General features: G+C 55.2%; 1 protein-coding gene across 2 annotated transcripts in view; it reads left to right on the top strand.

Moving 5' to 3' along the window:
- SLC44A2 (solute carrier family 44 member 2) overlaps nucleotides 1–18152 on the top strand; it is a 31703-nt gene that overhangs the window by 2020 nt on the left and 11531 nt on the right. For both annotated transcript variants that reach the window (XM_055126540.1, XM_055126539.1), the window contains exons 2-4: nucleotides 15276–15324; nucleotides 17653–17726; nucleotides 17877–17961. In XM_055126540.1, the coding sequence (XP_054982515.1) occupies nucleotides 15276–15324; nucleotides 17653–17726; nucleotides 17877–17961 (208 nt within the window). The remainder of the gene's footprint in view (nucleotides 1–15275; nucleotides 15325–17652; nucleotides 17727–17876; nucleotides 17962–18152) is intronic.

Here is an 18152-nt window from a genome sequence, read left to right as displayed (position 1 = left end):
CACAGACTTGGTGGGGCTGAGAGCGTGGGAAGGTTTTGTAGAAACGCCTTTAAGCCTCGGGGAGAGGAAACCAACCTCAGAGCTGCCCTGGGAAAGGCTCCTGTCCCGCATGTGGCCCACCTTGGTGGCTCCGGCACCCGCTTGGGTCCCCTGAGCCACAATGAGTGATCCCTGAGGACCGAGCCAGGAGTCAGCCCAGAGAATCGCCGGTGTGGTTCCAAAACACAACACAGAAAAGATCACGTGTGTGTGTGTGTGTGTGTGTGTGTGTGTGTGTGTGTGTGTGTGTGTGTACAGTTAACCTGTAACTGTGGATTAGTGCTCGTCCCTGAGGACATGGTGCTGCTGGTGCTTGGCAGCATGTCCTGTGGTGCCGGAGCTGGCAGGGGGTCCGCTAACCCACGGACTGTCTCACCGGCTTAGTGATCATTCTGTTTTATGGGTTTGGGGGACACTTTAGTGGTGCTTGGGAAACCCTAGGCAGTACTGGGGAATGAACGAGGCTTGGCCACATGCCAGCCAAGTGCCTTCACCCCTGCACTATCTCCCCAGCCCTTGTAAAACCTGGGGGGGGCTAAGGGAGAAACTGTACCTGGGTCTTTGTAGCCCAGCCCTCACCTCCTCCAGAAGGGCCACCTGGCTTGAACTGTGAAGTCAGTTGTGGGGAATGGGTGTCCTCCTCAGCTGATACCTAGTCTGTTCTCACCAGAAGTAAGAAGCTGGGGTGGGGGCTGGAGAGATAGCACAGTGGGTAGGGCGTTTGCCTTGCACGCGGCCGACCCGGGTTCAAATCCCAGCATCCCATATGGTCCCCTGAGCACCGCCAGGGGTAATTCCTGAGTGCAGAGCCAGGAGTAACCCCTGTGCATCGCCCGGTGTGACCCAAAAAGCCAAAAAAAAAAAAACAACACAGAAGCTGGGGTTCCCAGGCTCCCTGAGAAGTTCCTGCAGGATAATTCTGACAGATCTTGTAGCCCCCGCCCTGAAACTCCTGGAAATGAAGAGGTGATGCGAGGCAAAGAGAATCCATCCAGGCTTGGACCCTCATCCCTCCTGGCCCCAGGCAGGGCTCTCTGAGAATCTTCTCTAGCAGTGTTTTGTATTTACTATTTTATTTGGGTGTTTGGGCCACCCCAGACTGTGCTCAGGGCTGACTCCTGACAGTGCTCAGGGATCACTCCCGGTGAGGCCCGAGGGACCCGACGCAGTGCTGGGAATTGAACCCAGGCCAGCTGCGAGCAGGGCGAGCGCCCAGCCCACTGTGCTGTTTGAACCTTCTACACCCACGAGTGGGCATCAGGGGCGGGCGGCTGAGGCTACACGTGGCGGGAGGTGGGTATTCTGTGTACAGCAGAGGGGTGTAGTTCCCCAGGGGTTGTAGGGAAGTGCCCCTCTCTGCCTGTGCTCTGCAGGGGAGGGGTAGCACCTGCCTAGCACCCATACGTGTCTGTCGTGTCCGGATGAAGACAGCAGCCCCAAGGGAAAGCGGGAAAATGGCTCCTGGCCCCCACGGATGTCAGCAGAGGATGTCATGGATGTCCCAGCCCACCCTTGGCATGAGCCACATGGAAAAAACGTTTTCCGTGGAACATGATTTCAGGGGGAGGGGGAAGTGAGGGGGTAGCGGGGGGGGGGGGGGGGGAGGAATAATGGCCATTGTTTCCAAAGCTCTGTCTGTGCCAGGGGTTGGATTTAAGTGGTAGAGCACATGCCTTGCATATGTTAGGTCCGGGGCGTGACCCCTGGCACTGCATGTGACCCCAGACATCAGGGATGGAAATGAAAAGGGGAAGCCTGGAGAGGCGTACAGGGTTCAAGTACTGGCCTTACGGTGGCTGACTTGGATTCGCTCCTCAGCACCCCACAGGGTCCCCCGAGCACAGAGCAGTGATCCCTGAGCACAGAGCCAGGAGTAAGCCCCGAACATTGCAGGCTGTGACCCAAACCAGACATAAAAGAAAGCAGGGTGCTGTTGGCGAGATAGCGCAGGGACCTTAGCCCACCCTCCTCCATGCCTGGGCCGAGGATGTACCACCAGAGGTCGCTCCGGAGCACAGAGCCAGGAATAGCTCCTGAGCACTGCTGGGCGTGGGCCCCCAACTGCAAAACAAAACAAGACTGATTCCCAGGTTGGAGAGACAGCACTGGGGTTCGGGAACTTGCCTTGCATGTGGCTGACCCTGGTTCCATCCCTGGCACCCCATTGGCATTCCCCGGCACAGCCACGATGGTCCTGAGCACCACTGGGTATGGTTGCCAAATCTTTAAACAAAGAAAAAAGAAACCTGATCCCTAAATAGAAGATGACTCTTGAGCTCTGTGTGTGTGTGTGTGTGTGTGTGTGTGTGTGTGTGCGCGTGCGCGCGCGCGCGCTCACTCCCAGAACTTCATGCACCTTTCCACAGACCTACATCCTCCAGCTTTTACCCACCTTTCTTTTTATTTTTCACTTTTTGGGTCACACCCAGTGATGCTCAGGGGTTTGTCCTGACTCTGCACTCAGGAATTACTCCTGGCAGTGCTTCGGGGACCATATGGGATGCTGCGGATTGAACCCAGGTCGGCCGTGTGCAAGACAAACGCCCTACCCGCTGTACTGTGGCTCATGTCCCTTTTATCCACCTTTCAAGTTGCATTATCCCGGGAGAAGCACAGAGCGGATCAGGCTTTCTGCAGCCTGTCGGCCTCAGGAAGCGGCAAGGTTGTTAATGCTGCTGGCTTCCGGCGCGCGCCCTCCCGGGAGTCTGGCCCTGTGTGCTGTCCGAGGGCACCGCCCTGGGGTAGTCCGCACTAACAGCCCCGGGACTCAGGAGCGGGGGCTGAATCCTGTGCCAGTCCGCTTGCAACCCAGCATTTCACAGGCATCAGAATTTGGACTTTGGAGCCGAAAGATAGTACAGAGGGCTGGAGCATGGGCTTGTCACGTGGGAGCCCCGGGTTCAATTCTCAGCACTCCATATGGTCCCCTGAATTCCAATAGGAGTGATCCCTGCGCATTGCCGGATGTGGCCCCAAAACAAGTAAACACACACACACACACACACACACACACGTGTATGTATAATTTTTTTTTTTTTGTGGGGTGGCTCACATTTTTTCCCCCCTTTTCCTGGCTCTCAGGACTGGAGCAGTAGCACAGCGGGTAGGGCGTTTGCTTTGCACGTTGCAGACCTGGGTTCGATTCCTTTGTCCCTCTCAGAGAGCCTGGCAAGCTACTGAGAGTATCCCGCCTGCACTGCAGAGCCTGGCAAGCTACCCATGGCATATTTGATCTGCCAAAAAACAGTAACAAGTCTCACAATGGAGACGTTATTGGTGCCCGCTCGAGCAAATCGGTGAAAAAAGGGATGACAGTGCTACAGTGCAGTGCAGTGCTTTCCTGGTTCCCTGGTTCCCAGTGTGTTCCCTGGTACACACAGGGATCACTCCTGGGATTCAGGGGACCATACGCTGTATCAGGGACTGAACCCCGGTTGGCTGCAGGCAAGGCAAATGCTGTCCCCGCTGTACTATCACTCTGCCTCATGGCTTGTAATATATAGGTTTCAAATATAACACACTCTCAATCCACATTTATAAATACCACAAGATGTTGATCACCAGACAGGCTTTGCATTTGGGGGCCACACCTGGCGGTGCTCAGGGCTGTCTCCTGGATCTGCACTCCTGGCGGGCTCCAGGGACCCAATGGAATGGCGGGGATTGAACCTGGGTTGGCTGCGTGCAAGGCAAGAACCCCTCACACTTTGTTACCGCTCTGGTTGCCAGGAGAGTTATTTTTAAAGGTGACTTTTAAGGTCACCCAACAAAATTAAAACATCCACTCGTTTGGGACTGGGTGGGGACTGAAAAATTAAACCACCCCGCAGACGTGTCTCTCCATGTGAGAGAAGCTTACGGCGCCTGATCCAGCTGTTGACAGGCCAGAGACGCGGCCAGCAGCTCCTTCCGGGATTTGGTCTATATAAACTTCCCCACATAGATGTGGCATCTGTGTCTTTCTTTGCTTTTTCTTTCTTTTTTTTTAAATACAGGCTGCTGTGCTGAAAACTGTCATACTGTTTTTTTGTTTTTTTGCTTTTGCTTTTTGGGTCACTCCTGGCTCTGCACTCAGGAATTACTTCTGGCAGTGCTCAGGGGACCATATGGGATGCTGGGAATTGAACCCAGGTCCGTTACATGCAAAGCAAACACTCTACCTGCTATGCTATTGCTCCACCCCACTGTTGTTTTTTTTTTTTTTTAATGGGAACCCACATCTGGTGATGCTCAGGGTTTACTCCTGGCTCTGTGCTCAGGGATCACTCCTGGCCAGACTCAGGGACCTCTCTGGAGTGCTGGGGATCAAACCCAGGTGTCCCCATGCAGGCAAGTACCCTCCACTTGGTACTCTATCTCCAGCCCCTAGGATATTGAAGTTCAGGGTGCAGGAATACTATGTTGCCTTTTCTGAATGTGATCTAATTTTCCCTCATGGGGGAAACAATGTCCAATTATGTTTCCTGTGAAATAGCAGAATGGGAACTGTGTGTTTCGAAGCTGGAGGCGGCAGAAGTACAGAGAGCCTCTACTGCTCTGTCTGCTGGACCTTCTGAAAGGGGGCAGGGATTCTGGGAGGGGAGGAAGTGAGGGCTCTGGGCCAGGGGTGAGAAGGGACCGTGTGATTTTTCTTGATCTAAAGGGCGGTTCTGCACCGAGGTTTGGAATCTTGATAAGCCCTGCAGGTGACCGAGGGAGAATAAACACGTTCATTCATAATTTCCTTCTGCAAATAGAGATTGGCCAGGTACACCGTGCCGTTTCTGTTCTAGACTCAGGAGCCAGCCCCGGTGGCAGACACTTGGGAGCTGATACTTAGAAAGGAAACTTACAAGACATTGACAGATTTGAGAAACAGATGTTGGAGACAGGGATATTGACAAGACATTGATAAGCGTGAGGGCGTTGGTGGAGCTCTTGTTTTCTTTCTCTCTTTTTTTTTGCTGGGAGGGAGGGGCACATGTAGTGAAGTTCAGTGCTTACTCCTGGTGTGGCGCAGGGCTCAGGGCTGGAATTAAACCTGGGTTGGCTGCGAGCAGAGCTAGTGCCCTCACCTCATGCGGCCTCTCCTGCCCAGCGTCTTTGGATTCTGAGAGAGAGGAAGCCCAGTGTGGTTCTGAGCCCGGGAGGGAGCTGCCTTGAAGGGTTCTCTGATGCCTGCTGGCCCTGTGGGAGCAGTGGCAGAAGCCGGGTGACCATGGGGCGGGGGACGGCTCCTGGTACCCAGATGCAAGGTCACTGAACACACATCCACGAAGCTGGGGATCCCACACTTTCGGAACCCCCATGGGTTGGTTCCTCCCCTGTCCCCTCTCTCAGCCCTCCAGGTAGGGTCAGTGAACCTTTCTCACCTTTCCTTTGCGCAGTCTCAGTGCATCTTTACTGAAACTGCGCAGTATCGGCCCCCGCACTGCGCAGCCTCCAGGGTTCCGAGGACCGACATGGGGGTCAGTCCTTGGCCCATAGTTTGGTTTATGGGAAATGCCAAGATGTGGGAGCTGTTTGCAGAGCTCAGGGGCTGGTGTAAGGAACAAACTCGGGGCACGGTGAGGAGGGCGCTTGCCTTGCACCCAGGGTTCGCCTAGCACTGCCAGGAGCGATCCGTGCGCACAGAGCGAGAAGGGAGCCCCAGGTACCCTGAGTGTGTGCCCAACCCCCCCTCCCCCAAATAAATTACAAAAAAATAAAGTCTAGGGAGCAGAGAGTTAGTACAGTGGGGAGGCTGGCCTTGAACACGGCCGACTAATTCGATCTCCACCATCCTGTAGGGTCGGTCCCCTGAGCACAGGGGCAGTGGGGAGCACTGCCGGGTGTGGCCCCAAAACAAAATTTGTGAAACAGCCGTCCAACCATCACTCCCTGGACCCCGGAGTGACTCAGCAGGCGAGCACTTGCCGTGGGTGTGTGAGGCCCAAGTTTGGTTCCTGGCACTGGGGAACAGATGTGAGTTCCCCTGGCAGTGAGGCCGCAGGTCCCTAAGCAGCTCTGGTGTCTGTTGCTTCATTGTGCCACATGGCTCAGAGCCTCGGGACAAAGATTAAATGAGCTCCCAGGGGCTGGTGATGGCTTGGAGGCTGGAGCACGTGATTCGCATATATGAACCTTGAGTTCAGTCTCTGCCTCTGCAGTGTCCCCCAGAGCAATGCAAAAAATGACCCTGAGCAATGGACAGGGAGTAGCCACTGAGCACTACTGGGGTGGCCCTGAAACCAAAATAAATATAATAAATGAGTTTTTTATTCTTTCTTTTTTGGGTCACACTCGGTGATGCACAGGTTCTGCACTCAGGAATCACCCCCAGTGGTGCTCAGGGGACCATATGGGATGCTGGGAATTGAACCTGGGTTGGCCGTGTGCAAGGCAAACACCCTACCCGCTGTACTATCGCTCTAGCCCTAATAAATGAGTTCTTAGGGATTAACATGGAGTTTGGTGTCACCAGGCATACAGTAGATGCTGTATCTTTTTTTTTTTTTTTTTGGTTTTTGGGTCACACCCAGCGATGCACAGGGGTTACTCCTGGCTCTGCACTCAGGAATTACCCCTGGCGGTGCTCAGGGGACCATATGGGATGCTGGGATTAGAACCCGGGTCGGCTGCGTGCAAGGCAAACGCCCTACCCGCTGTGCTATCGCTCCAGCCCTTTTTTTTGGGGGGGGGGGCTATACCTAGCAGTGCTCAGGGCTTACTCCTAACTCTGTGTTTACTCCCAACTCTGTCCCCCAGCAGTTTGGGGTACACTGTGTGGTGCCAGGAATCAAATCCATGTGCAAGGCAAGCACCTTCTTCGCTGAATATTTATTTTGTCTTTTTGGTTTTTGGGTCATACCTGGTGATGCTCAGGGATTACTCCTGGCTGTGCACTTGGGAATCACTCCTGGCGGTGCTCAGGGGACCCTATGGGATGCCGGGGGTTGAATCCAGGTCACTGTGTGCGAGGCAAGTGCCCTCCCCGCTGTGCTATCTCTCCAGTCCCTTCTCCGCTATGTTATTGCTGTTATGTCTCCTGCTGGGCTTGGATCTTTCTTTGCCCTTCGCTTAGTGAATGGTGGAATTACTTCTCTGCTTTCCCACACGGAAGCTGTCGGTCCTGTGCCCCCCTCTCCTCTGCTTGTCAAAGGGGTACCCATTTTCCCAGGCAGACTTCTGGGAACTGGGGCGTGGTGAGCTGGCTGGGCCCCGGTGGGGCGAGGCCCCAGGGACTTGGCTGGTGTCCGGAATCTGCGGGGGCAGGGTGGCACTCCGTGTCCCAGCAGCGGCATCGTGACTCGGCAGCCTGGGTCGGGTTCCTTATCTTCCAGGCCCACAGTGCCAGGTGGGCTGGCCCACATGCCCTGCAGGGCCGGGACCCAGGGGCCGCCTGCCCCCACTGCCGCAGCCCTTCCACCCTGCTTTCCCACATCCGGACACACTCGTGCCCCCCTCCCTTTGCGATACTTAGAGTCCCATTCTCCATCCCAGGAAGGGCCTGGGTTAGATACTCAGCACCGTCCCCACAACCCTCCCCATCAGCTACGTGGTGGAAGCCACAGGCCTCAGTAGGTTTGGCTGTGAAATGGGACTGCAGTCGCAATTATCAGTGCTCTAAGTCTCTGCCCTCCCAGCCTGTGCAAAGAGTTTCATGAGCTACTAATTCTGACCACACCCAGGAGAGAAATTCTAGTCCCTTTCTAGTCTGAGAAAGGACTGGTAGATTTCCTCTAGGGCCACGCCCCTCCACAAGGCCACGCCCACAGCGCCATGGTCACGCCCATCCTTTAATGTCACGCCTCTTCCCTTGGTTGCAATGCATCATGGGTACGAGTCCAGGTTTCTTGTCAGGGAACAGAGACTGTATATATAAATTCCTGGCTTTGTGCTCGGGGATCACTCCCTGCGGTGCTTGGAATGCTGTGCAGAGGGGAACGAACCCACCCTGGGCAGCCACATGCAAGGCCAGGCCCTGCTCACTGTGCTGCTTCCCAACCGGCCCCGCCCCGAGAGTAAATATTTATAAGGACAAGATGATCCTGTAACCTGCTACCCTCCTCTCCGCAGCGATGTGAGAAGCATGGCTGCGTGCTAAGGAAACTCCTGAGGGCACTGGCCACTTGGGGTGCACAAACCTTTCTTTTGCCTGGTTTTCCTTTTTCCTTTCTCTTTGGGCCTGGGGCCACACCCCACGTTGCTCTGATCCTGGCTCTGGAGTGACCCTTAGTGGTGCTGCAAGGCATCTGTGGGGTCTGGAATTTGAACCCAGGGTGGTGGCATCTGAGACTTTAACCCCTGCTCTGCCTCACCAGTCATATATAAAAATTTTTTTTTTTGAGTGGGGGGATGGGCTGCATCTATTAGAGCTCAGGACCACTCCCAGCCAACTGCTTTTGCAGGGGTGTTGGTCATTCCTGGCAGTGTTCAGGGCATCCTGTCCTGTCCTAGATGGAACTTGGAACTACTCCGTGCTCCAACGCTGAGGGTCTCTTTGGCACCATATATATATATATATATATATATATATATATATGTATATATATATATATTTTTTTTTTTCTTTTTGGGTCCCACCCAGCGAAGCTCAGGGGTTCCTCCTGGCTCTGCACTCAGGAATTCCTCAGGGTGCTTGGGAGACCCTGTGGAATGTCAGGGACCAAACCCCAGTTGGCCGTTGCAAGGCAACTGCCCTTCCCTTCTACCTTCCCTTCTACCCCTTCCCTTCTACCTTCCCTTCTATCATACCGTTGTTTCGGGGCCACACCCTGTGGTGCTCAGGGATGACCCCAGGCTTTGGGCTCAGGGCTTGCTCCCAGAGGTGCTGGATGGAATCAGTCCCTTAAACTATCTGCCCAGTCGGCTTCTTTATTTTCTTCTTTTCTTCTGGTTGCAGAGACGCAGTGAAGTTAGGGATGGTGTGTGGCAGGCTCAGGGTTGAGAAGCCCTTAGCTGCGGCTCCCCGCCTGCCTCCAGCCAGTGGTAATAGCACTAATGGAGCCCTTTATCTGGCCAGGCCCTGCCTCATGCCAGGAACTCTCCCCTCTCTGCCTCCCTAGGACCATCTTCCTGACTCATCATTCAAGTTCCTAGAGCAAACTCAAGACCCAGCTGTGCCACGTGGAGTCCCCCCCTACCCCCCAGTTCCCTGGGGGGCTACCCCCCAACCCCTAGGCTGCTCTCGCTTCAACGCCTGCCACGGGTCCCGTTCACTCACCAACACAGGCATCTCTGGCATGGACAGCTTGTTGTGGAGGAAAAGGCTTCCTGCCCCATCCCCAGTTTTCTCCTCGCACCCCCCCACCCCGATAGTTTTGTGCAGGAAGCGCACTTGCCTCCGGCTTCCCCTCTCCTTGCTTCCAGGCTCCGGGAAGAAGCCCCGAGGCAGATGAACAGGAGGGAAAATAAAACCTTAAAAGAAGCCAGGGACGACAAGACCCAGCCCCTCTCTGCATGTCTGCTGGGGGCAGGAGAGTGGGGGGGGGGCCGCGAGGGTCCTGGCAGTTCTGGGAAATGACGGCACCAGGCAGGAGATGGTTATGCAGATAGCAGCCCCGTGGTCTGCCCTCTGATAAGGAGATAAGAGCGCTGGCCTTTGCTCTACTGCCTGGACTGGGGGTGATGCCGATGGGAGTTTCTTTTTTTTCTTTTTCTCTTTTACTTTTTTAGGGGTGTGCGTGGGGGGGCTCTGTACTCAGCAGTTGCTTTCATCAGTACTGGGGGATCCTGCGGTGAGGGGTCCGGGGCCCCACCCAAATCCTTCTGGACCTTTAAGCAAAAGGCATATTCAGCCCTTTCATACACGCGCCTCTGCATCCGTACTTTTCCATGGAAATGTCTCCAACCAGAGCCCCCCCCCCCTCACTCAGCCACTGTCACCCCACTGAAGCGCCACCAGGGCGGGCCATCTCTGAGGGATGGTGAAGTTTACTTGATTCAGGGTTCCTTTCCTCAGCCACTGGAAACAGCTTCATTGGTTTCTGGGGCCATGCTTCTCCTTCCCCCTGGGGGGCCGCTCCCTCTCCTCCGCCCAGCCTCCAGGCTGCTCTCGGGTTAATGCCAGAAATTTTGCCACCTGCCTTAGCCTTTTGGCCTCCAGCAGATAGTGAATAAGCTTTTCTGTTTTCCTTCCATACTTGTAATACTTGGTTGTTTATATATGTGGGTGTGATTAATCCACAAGGAATTTATTTCACTTAGTGGTGGGGGGGGTGGGGGTGCAGCTGGGGGCGGAGGGAACTTAATTTTCCTCTCCATGTGCCATCAGGGCTTCTGTGTGATCGCTCCTTTCCTCAGCCACTGGAAATGCTGTGAAAAAAAATTTCTTTCCCCCTGGAGGAAATTCTTGTCTATTTGAAGAGCCAGGAGTGAACAGACTTACGCACCATGCCGATACATATGGAAAAGTCAGGAGGCCGGGTTCTTTTCTTTTTTTCTTTTTTTTCTTTTTTTATTAGTTTATTTTTAATTAGAGAGTCATCGTGAGGGTACAGTTACAGATCCATACATCTTTGTGCTCATGTTTCCCCCATACAAAGTTCGATAACCCATCCCTTCACCAGTGCCCATTCTCCACCACCAGTAAACCCAACATCCCTCCCCCCCTCCCCAGTCCCGTCTCCCCCCACCCCACCCTGCCACTATGGCAGGGGATTCCCTTTTGTTCTCTCTCTCTGATTAGGTGTTGTGGTTTGCAATAAAGGTGTTGAGTAGGCCGGGTTATTTTCGATTTTAGGTGGTGTCATTCTTTCCCCAAACAGCGTCCGCCTCTGTATGGGGGTTGCTCCTGGCGGCCTCACCCCTGCCCCTGGTCTAGCCTGGAGCTGCCCACAGATCAGGGATACCTAGAAACTCACCTTTGTTAATGTCAGGTGGAGAAACTAAGCAAGTTGACTTTGTTTGGGTTTGGCTTTGATTCCTGAGCTACACCTGGCTGGTGGTGGCCTGGGCGTATTCCTGGCAGGGCTTGGGGTACTCTCCGGGTTGGTCAAAGTACCTTCCCTGCTGTACTATCTCTCCAGCTTCATAAAAGCACATTTGCAGAGGAGAGAGGGAATGAGACCACTGTTGTTGATAGGACAGTATAAGCCACTGAGTGCCTGGGAAGAGCTTTCTAGGTTCTATCCAGCTGTGCAAAGGTCCTGTGGCTCATACCTGGTGAATTATAAGGAGCTGTGGGACCAGAGCAATCATAGGGGAGAAGAAGAATAGGAAGATGTGCCTTGTGGGAGTAAAATCACTTTTTTTTTTTGGTTCCTTGGCTGGCTCCATAATCATTTTAATATTTTTTGGTGCCAGGGATTGAACCTGGGTCTCATGCATACAAGGCAGTGCTTGCCCTACTCCACCCAATGGTTGTTTTGTGCTGGAAAGGTCTTATCTTGTGGACTGTGGGCTTTGGATGCTGGAGGCCCAGTGTCCATTCCCTGCCTTGCCTGACCTCCCCCCCCAGCACCCCTGGGAGCGATGTCCCCCCGTTTCCCCTCCCCAACCTCAGAACACAGAAAGGAGTAGCTTCTGGGTACTGCCAGATGTGACCCTCAAATCAATAATAATAAGGGTGATATTTTTTTTTAGTTTTTTTTTGGGGGTCACACCCAACGATGCTCAGGGGTTACTCCTGGCTCTGCACTCAGGAATTACTCCTGGTGGTGCTCAGGGGACCATACGGGATGCTGGGAATCAAACCCAGGTCGGCCACGTGCAAGGCAAACGCCCTACCTGCTGTGCTATCGCTCCAGCCCCAAGGATGATTTTTATTTTTTTGAGGCTACACCCAGTGGTGCTCAGGGCTGTGCTCAGACTCCTGGCTCTGTGCTCAGGGATAAACCGGGGTGCCGGGGATCAAATCCGAGTTGACTGCATGAAAGCAAACACCCTCCCTTCTCTCCTATTGCTCGGGCCCCCTAAGAATGATTGGGGGGAGGGCTGGAGCAATGGCACAGCGGAAAGGGTGTTTGCCTTGCACGTGGCCAACTCAGGTTTGATTCCTAGCATCCCATATGGTCCCCTGAGCACTGCTAGGAGTAATTCCTAAGTGCAGAGCCAGGAGTAACCCCTGTGTATCGCCAGGTGTGACCCAAAAAGCAAAAGAAAAAAAAACAAGAATAATTGGGGGCAGGGGTAGAACAATAATACTCAGATGGGCATTTGCCTTGCTTGCGGCTGACCCATGTTTGATCCCCGGCATCCTACAGGGCCCCCAAGCACCACCAGGAGTAATTCCTGGGTGCAGAGCCAGGAGTAAATAACCCCTGAGCATCGCTGGGTGTGACCCAAAAAGCCAAAATAATTAAAACAAAGAATTGTTCGGGTGGGAGGGGTTGGGCCACACCCAGCAGTGCTCAAGGGACTGTGTGGTGTCAGTGATGGAACCAGGGTTGGCTGTGTTGCCCTGAAGGCCTGTGCTCTCTGAGGCCCCTTGGTTATAATATTGGTTGCTGGGGAGTGTCCAGGGACCATTCCTGGCCCGGACACATGGATGCCCGGGCGTGGTGGTCGATCCCGTAAGAAGCACTGAATCTACAGAGAGCGGGCTGGCACAGAGGGATTCCTAGAAGTCTCGGTTTGGATCCCTCGCACTGAGATCCAAGCAGTGTCCTTGCCCGGCTTCCGGTCCAGTGTCTGCCGATAAGGCCGGTGGTCATCTCTGCGACTGTGGGCTGGGTGTTTTACTTTAAAATGGTTTGGTGCTCGCAGGACTGACTCCTGGTTTCAGGAGCAAGATGGCCTGTTCGGCCTGGGCTGTGGTCTGGACGCCCTCCCAGGCCTTCAGAGTCAGCCGGGAGGGAGATGGCTTGGGCTGAGCCTCGCATGTGGCTGACCCAGATTGATCTTTGCCACTGCACGGGGGTCCCCTGAGAGGCAGCACTCTGGGGAATGAGCCCTAAGCACAGAGCCAGAAGTCGACCTGGAGCACCCCTGGGTGGGGCCCAGATCTTCCAAACAGAAAAGGCCTGTGAGCCTTAGCACAGTGAGGAGAGAGTTGGCCTTGCACACGGCTGAGTCGGGTTCCATCCCGGGCGTCCCATCAGGTCACCACCCCGGGCCTGTCAGGAATGATCTCGGAGCGCAGAGCCAGGAGGAACCCCTGAGCACTGCTGGTTGTGTCCCCCCCCTGCAAAAAATGGCCTGGAGAATGAGGGAATCTGGCCACGGCTGCCGGGACAGATAAGGGTGGTATTTGCAATCTGCAGATACCCACAGCCCAGCCAGGAGTGATAGAAATATCCAAATGGGGGCCTGAGTGATAACAGCGGGAGGGCGATTGTCATGCCTGTGCCTGGCTGGGCTCTTCCTGGCACCCCTTGGTCCCTGAGCACAGAGCCAAGAGTAAGCCCTGAGCATCACTGGGTGTGGCCCCAGCCACCAAAAAGAACTCTGCTAGTTTTTTGGGTTTTTTTTGCTTTTTGGGTTACACCCAGATGGGATGCTGGGGATTAAACCTGGGTCTGCTGTGTGCAAGGCCCTACCTGTTGTACTATCTTTCGGACCCCAAGTCTGCTAGTTTTCAACAGGGAAGGGAGGTGGCAGTTATCACCTGGCCTCACCTACACAAGGGCGGACCCGGGGGCCCCAGCCATGGTCAAACCCTGCCTCAAAGGTGCTGTGAGACCTTGAGGAGATTCTGGGAGCTGCACCCCTATCCCCACCCTTCCAATTTAGAGCTTCAGAATGTAGCCTGCCTTTAAAATCAAATTAAAACTAAACAAATGCAGGCTCAGGGCTGGGGCAGCGGGTCAGGGGCAGAGAAAGGTCTTCGCTTGTCCTGGCTTCCGTTTTCCCTGCCCCCACGCTGCAATTTTTTTTTTAAAGGAAGAGATGGCTGGAGAGATAGGACAGCTGGGAGGGCTTGTGTCTTACATGTGGCCCACTGAGTTCTATCTCGGCATACCATAGGGTCCCCGAGCCCACCAGGAGAGGGTGATCCCTGGTCCCATATGTTCCCTGAGCCAGGAGTCAGTCCTGAGCACAGTTGGGTGTCGCCCCCAAAACCATAAAAAAAAAATTAGGGGGGGAAGGATAAAAACTTCTCTGCTAGTCCTCCCCCTCCCTTTTTTCCTTAGCGTTTTGAATCTGCGGGTTTATTTAATTTTTGCGAGAGGAGGCACACCCGCCAGTGCTCGGGGGTTACTCCTGGTTCTGTGCTCAGGAGTCATTCCTGGCAGTGCTCCGGAATCCTGTGGGATGCTGAGGGTCGAACTGCACATGCCCTCCCCTTCGCCCTATGGTCTGGCCCTCGCAGGTTTTTCGTTTGTTTTCCTTGCACGTGCGGCTGAGGGCGTGCCTCAGTTTCCCTACTGGCAGCGGGCGCTGGGTGGGGCGCAGGGTGGAGCTCCCCTCCCCGCCCCCCAGCCTCGCTCCCCTGTGGGGGCTGGGCCGGGCCGGGCTAAATCGGGCACAGGGTGAGCGGCGGCAGCAGCTGTCTCCAGCCTGGGCCCTCGATGCCCCCCTGTCCCAGGCCGGGCCAGGGCCGGGCCGGTCTGACCGGTTTGGGCCGCCCCGTCCGCCTCTCCCTGTGGGAGGAGCCTCGCCGGGTCGGTCCGTCCCCCGGGAAGCGCGCGCGTCCCAGCCAAAACTCGCCCGCCCGGAGCACAGCCACCCGAGCGCCCAGCGCGCCAGTGGCCGTCGGTGCCGGGGCTGCAGGGATGGGGGGCGAGCGGCAGCACTACTACGGGAAGCACGGTAGGCCCCCCACCCCGGCCCTTCCCGGGGGACACTAAGAGGGGACGGTGGAAAGGGCTGGGGAGTGCGCGGGAAGGGGGGTGCAGAGCCCTCCGCCAGCAAGCAGTGCTCACCCCACCTTCAGGGGCGTGGGGGTTCTCCAAATCTCCCGTCCTTGGGTCCCCCAAACCTCTTGCAGGAGATTCTGGTTTCTGAGCGCCCCTTTCCACCTTCCCTTCTCGCTCCGGGGACCTCCGTTCCCTAGGGAATAAAAAGGGAAGCGTTTCTATTGGGGGGCGAATGGAAGCGCAAACTTGGCGCGTGCCTTTGGGTGCTGGTGAATAGGGGGTGTCCGCGCCCGCACAGCTCCCACCCTGGAGTCTGTCTTCTTAGCAGCTCTCTCCCTGCTTTCCTGTGCCTCCCCTTCCTTGCTCAGACCCGGTTGGGGTGCGGTTTCCCGTAGGTGGAGTGCTGCAGGAAAAAAAAATATCTTTGGGGTCTGTAAATCCTGCTCCTTCAGAGTCGGGACTGTCTGGGGCATTTGGGGGAGGCACTGTCTCCCGCCCGCCGCTCTGGCTCACGCTGGGTTCTTGCTGATTCCTCAGGAACCCCACAGAAGTATGACCCAACCTTCAAAGGACCCATTTATAACAGGTAAGAGGGTGCTGGGGATGGCACGGGGGGGGGGGGGGGGGGGAGGGCTGGCTTCTGCCAGGACTGCACGCAGCCCAACTGCTTGCCTTGGTACCAAGCGCCTTCTTGATCCCAGGATGATGGAATGACTAATTTCCTCAACATTCTGAGAATCTTGACTAAGGAAGTTTGAAAATTCAGGAAAAAGGCTAGAACCAGGGCCCTGCTCCGTGTGTGTGTGTGTGTGTGTGTGTGTGTGTGTGTGTGTGTGTGTGTGTGTGTGGTGATGGTCACCTCTCCAAAGGAATGTCATTTAAAACTTATGGGGGTGTGGCAGGGGTACCTCCTTGCTTCTGTTGTCTGGATCAGAGATGGACTCTGGACCCAGCTTCATCCTATTGCCTTGACATGGATGAGCGGAAACTTCCATACACTTAAATTCTGGGCAGTGGGCTGGAGCGTTTCCCTTGCAGGTACAGCGGGGCAGGCATTTGCCTTGCACATGGCCAGCCTGTGCAAGGTTCGATCCCTGATACCCCTTAGGTTTTCCCGAGCCCCTTCAGGAGTGATCCCTGTGCACAGAGGCAGGAGAAAGCCCTGAGCACCTGTGGATGTGGCCTCCAAACCAAAAAAAAGTAAAAAGAAAAACCTAAAGTGTCAGCTGGAGCAATAGCACAGTGGGTAGGGCATTTGTCTTGCACGCGGCCGACCTGGGTTCGATTCCTCCGTCTCTCTTGGAGAGCCTGGCAAGCTACTGAGAGTATCCTGCCCGCACGACAGAGCCTGGCAAGTGACACGTGGCGTATTGGATATGCCAAAAACAGTAACAACAAGTCTCACAATGAAGACATTACTGGTGCCCGCTCAAGGAAATCGATGAGCAACAGGACGACAGTGCGGCAGTGCTAAAGTTTCAGCAGGGCTGGAGCACAGCTCTGTGGGCAGGGGGCCTGGGTTCCATCCATGGCATACATGAGGCTGCAGACTGAGCTAAAGGGAGCCCCGGGACACCATTGTGTGTGGCCCCCCCAACCACAGTGCAAGACAGACTAAATAAAAGCCGCCATGGATGGAACTTGGCCAGCCTGGAGGGGCAGAGTTTGAAAGATTGGCGTGCTCGAGTATACGGGCTTGTGCCTCCGTCCTGGGGGGCTCTGTATGGAGCTAGGGCAAGACACCGCCCCCCCTGCCCCCCTCCCCGCCCCGATGCTGCTGGGGCATTTGTGTTTTATCTTACTTTGTTTGGTTTTGGGGCCACACCCGGCAGTGCTCAGGGCTTCCTACTGGCTCTTCACTCTGGGATCATTCCTGGCAGTACTCTGGGGACCAAAGGGGTGCCGGGGAAGTACTCCTGGCGGTGCTCCAGTACTGTGGAGTAACAGCGATGGAACCCGGGTTGGACCATGCAAGGCAGGCTCCCTCCCTGCTGTCCTGTCCTTCCGGCCCTTTTGTTTATTTTTTATGGTGGAATACCCTCCCCCCAGAGCCGGGGTCCCTTTGTCTTGTCAAGTCTTCCCCGAATAGATGATTTCCTTCACTGAATACATTTTGTGCCCGGCACATCTGTCCTTTATTTACCGCAGGGATGTGACAACTAAGAACTTAGCTGGGAGGAACAGTTGGTCTCACCGACCAGGTTCTGTGTCGTTGTTGGTTTGGGGGCCACCCTGGCAGTGCTTAGGGTTTATTCCTGGCTCTGTGCTTGGGGGTCACTCCTGGTACATACATATTTGCCAGGGCTGGCACCAGGCCTGGCTGCATGCAAGGCAGTTAAGTGCCTTTTCTGCTGTACTCAGCCCCTCTTCATTTATCAGTCTGGTGGCCTGGGGATCACGGACCCCATTCATTCCGGCTAGGAATGTTTGACCACTGAGCCACTTTTTTTTTTTTCTTTTTGGGTCACACCCGGCAATGCACAGGGGTTACTCCTGGTTCTGCGCTCAGGAATTACCCCTGGCAGTGCTCAGGGGACCCTATGGGATACTGGGAATCAAACCTGGGTTGGCCGCATGCAAGGCAAACGCCCTACCTGCTGTGCTATTGCTCCAGCCCAACTGAGCCACATTTTTGGCCCCCCTAGGAACCCCAAGCCGTCTGAGTGATGACATGCCCCCCCCACAACATCTCTAGACAGAGACTTGGTTTGGGGGCCCCATCGGGGAGTGTTTAGAGGCTTCCTGTGGTTTGATGCTTGCGGGTGGCTGCCAGCGGTTCTTAGGGACCAAGAGATGTGTCGGATTGAGCCTGGGACCCCCGCATGTGCCCCTTAACTGTCTTTCTGGCACCTCCTTCGTGACATCTGTGAAATGAGCATGACCTGATACAGGGAGACTGTCACTTCCTCCCCAGGGGCTGTACTGATGTCATCTGCTGTGTGTTCCTCCTCCTGGCCATTGTGGGTTACGTGGCTGTGGGCATTGTAGGTGAGTAGACGGACCAGCAGCCCGGGGCTGAGATCCTGGGTTCGAAGTTCTGTTACAGGCCCTAGAACTGAAATGTGTGTGTGGGGGGGCGCCGGGGTAGGGAGGGTGTTGGGGAGGGCAGTGCCTTACTGGTCCCCAATCTCTCCACAGCCTGGACCCATGGGGACCCCCGGAAGGTGATCTATCCCACGGATAGCCGAGGGGAGTTCTGCGGCCAGAAAGGCACCAAAAACGAGTGAGTCTGGTTCTTTGAGGCTCGGGGGCTGGGCAGGGAGGGCGGGAGTCCTTCTCTCTGGTCCTTCCGTCAGTGTCAACAGGAGTTAGAACATTTATAACTTTCATAACATTTATAACTTTTATGCTGGCGAGATAGCACAGCAAGGAGGGTACTGGCTTTGTGGCTAACCCGGGTTCGATCCCCGGTAT

Source organism: Sorex araneus, chromosome 2 (genome assembly GCF_027595985.1).
Source record: "Sorex araneus isolate mSorAra2 chromosome 2, mSorAra2.pri, whole genome shotgun sequence".
In the NCBI taxonomy this organism is placed as follows: Eukaryota; Metazoa; Chordata; class Mammalia; order Eulipotyphla; family Soricidae; genus Sorex; species Sorex araneus.
The sequence above is the reverse complement of the archived record's forward strand: the minus strand, read 5'-3'. Positions and strand labels throughout refer to the sequence as shown.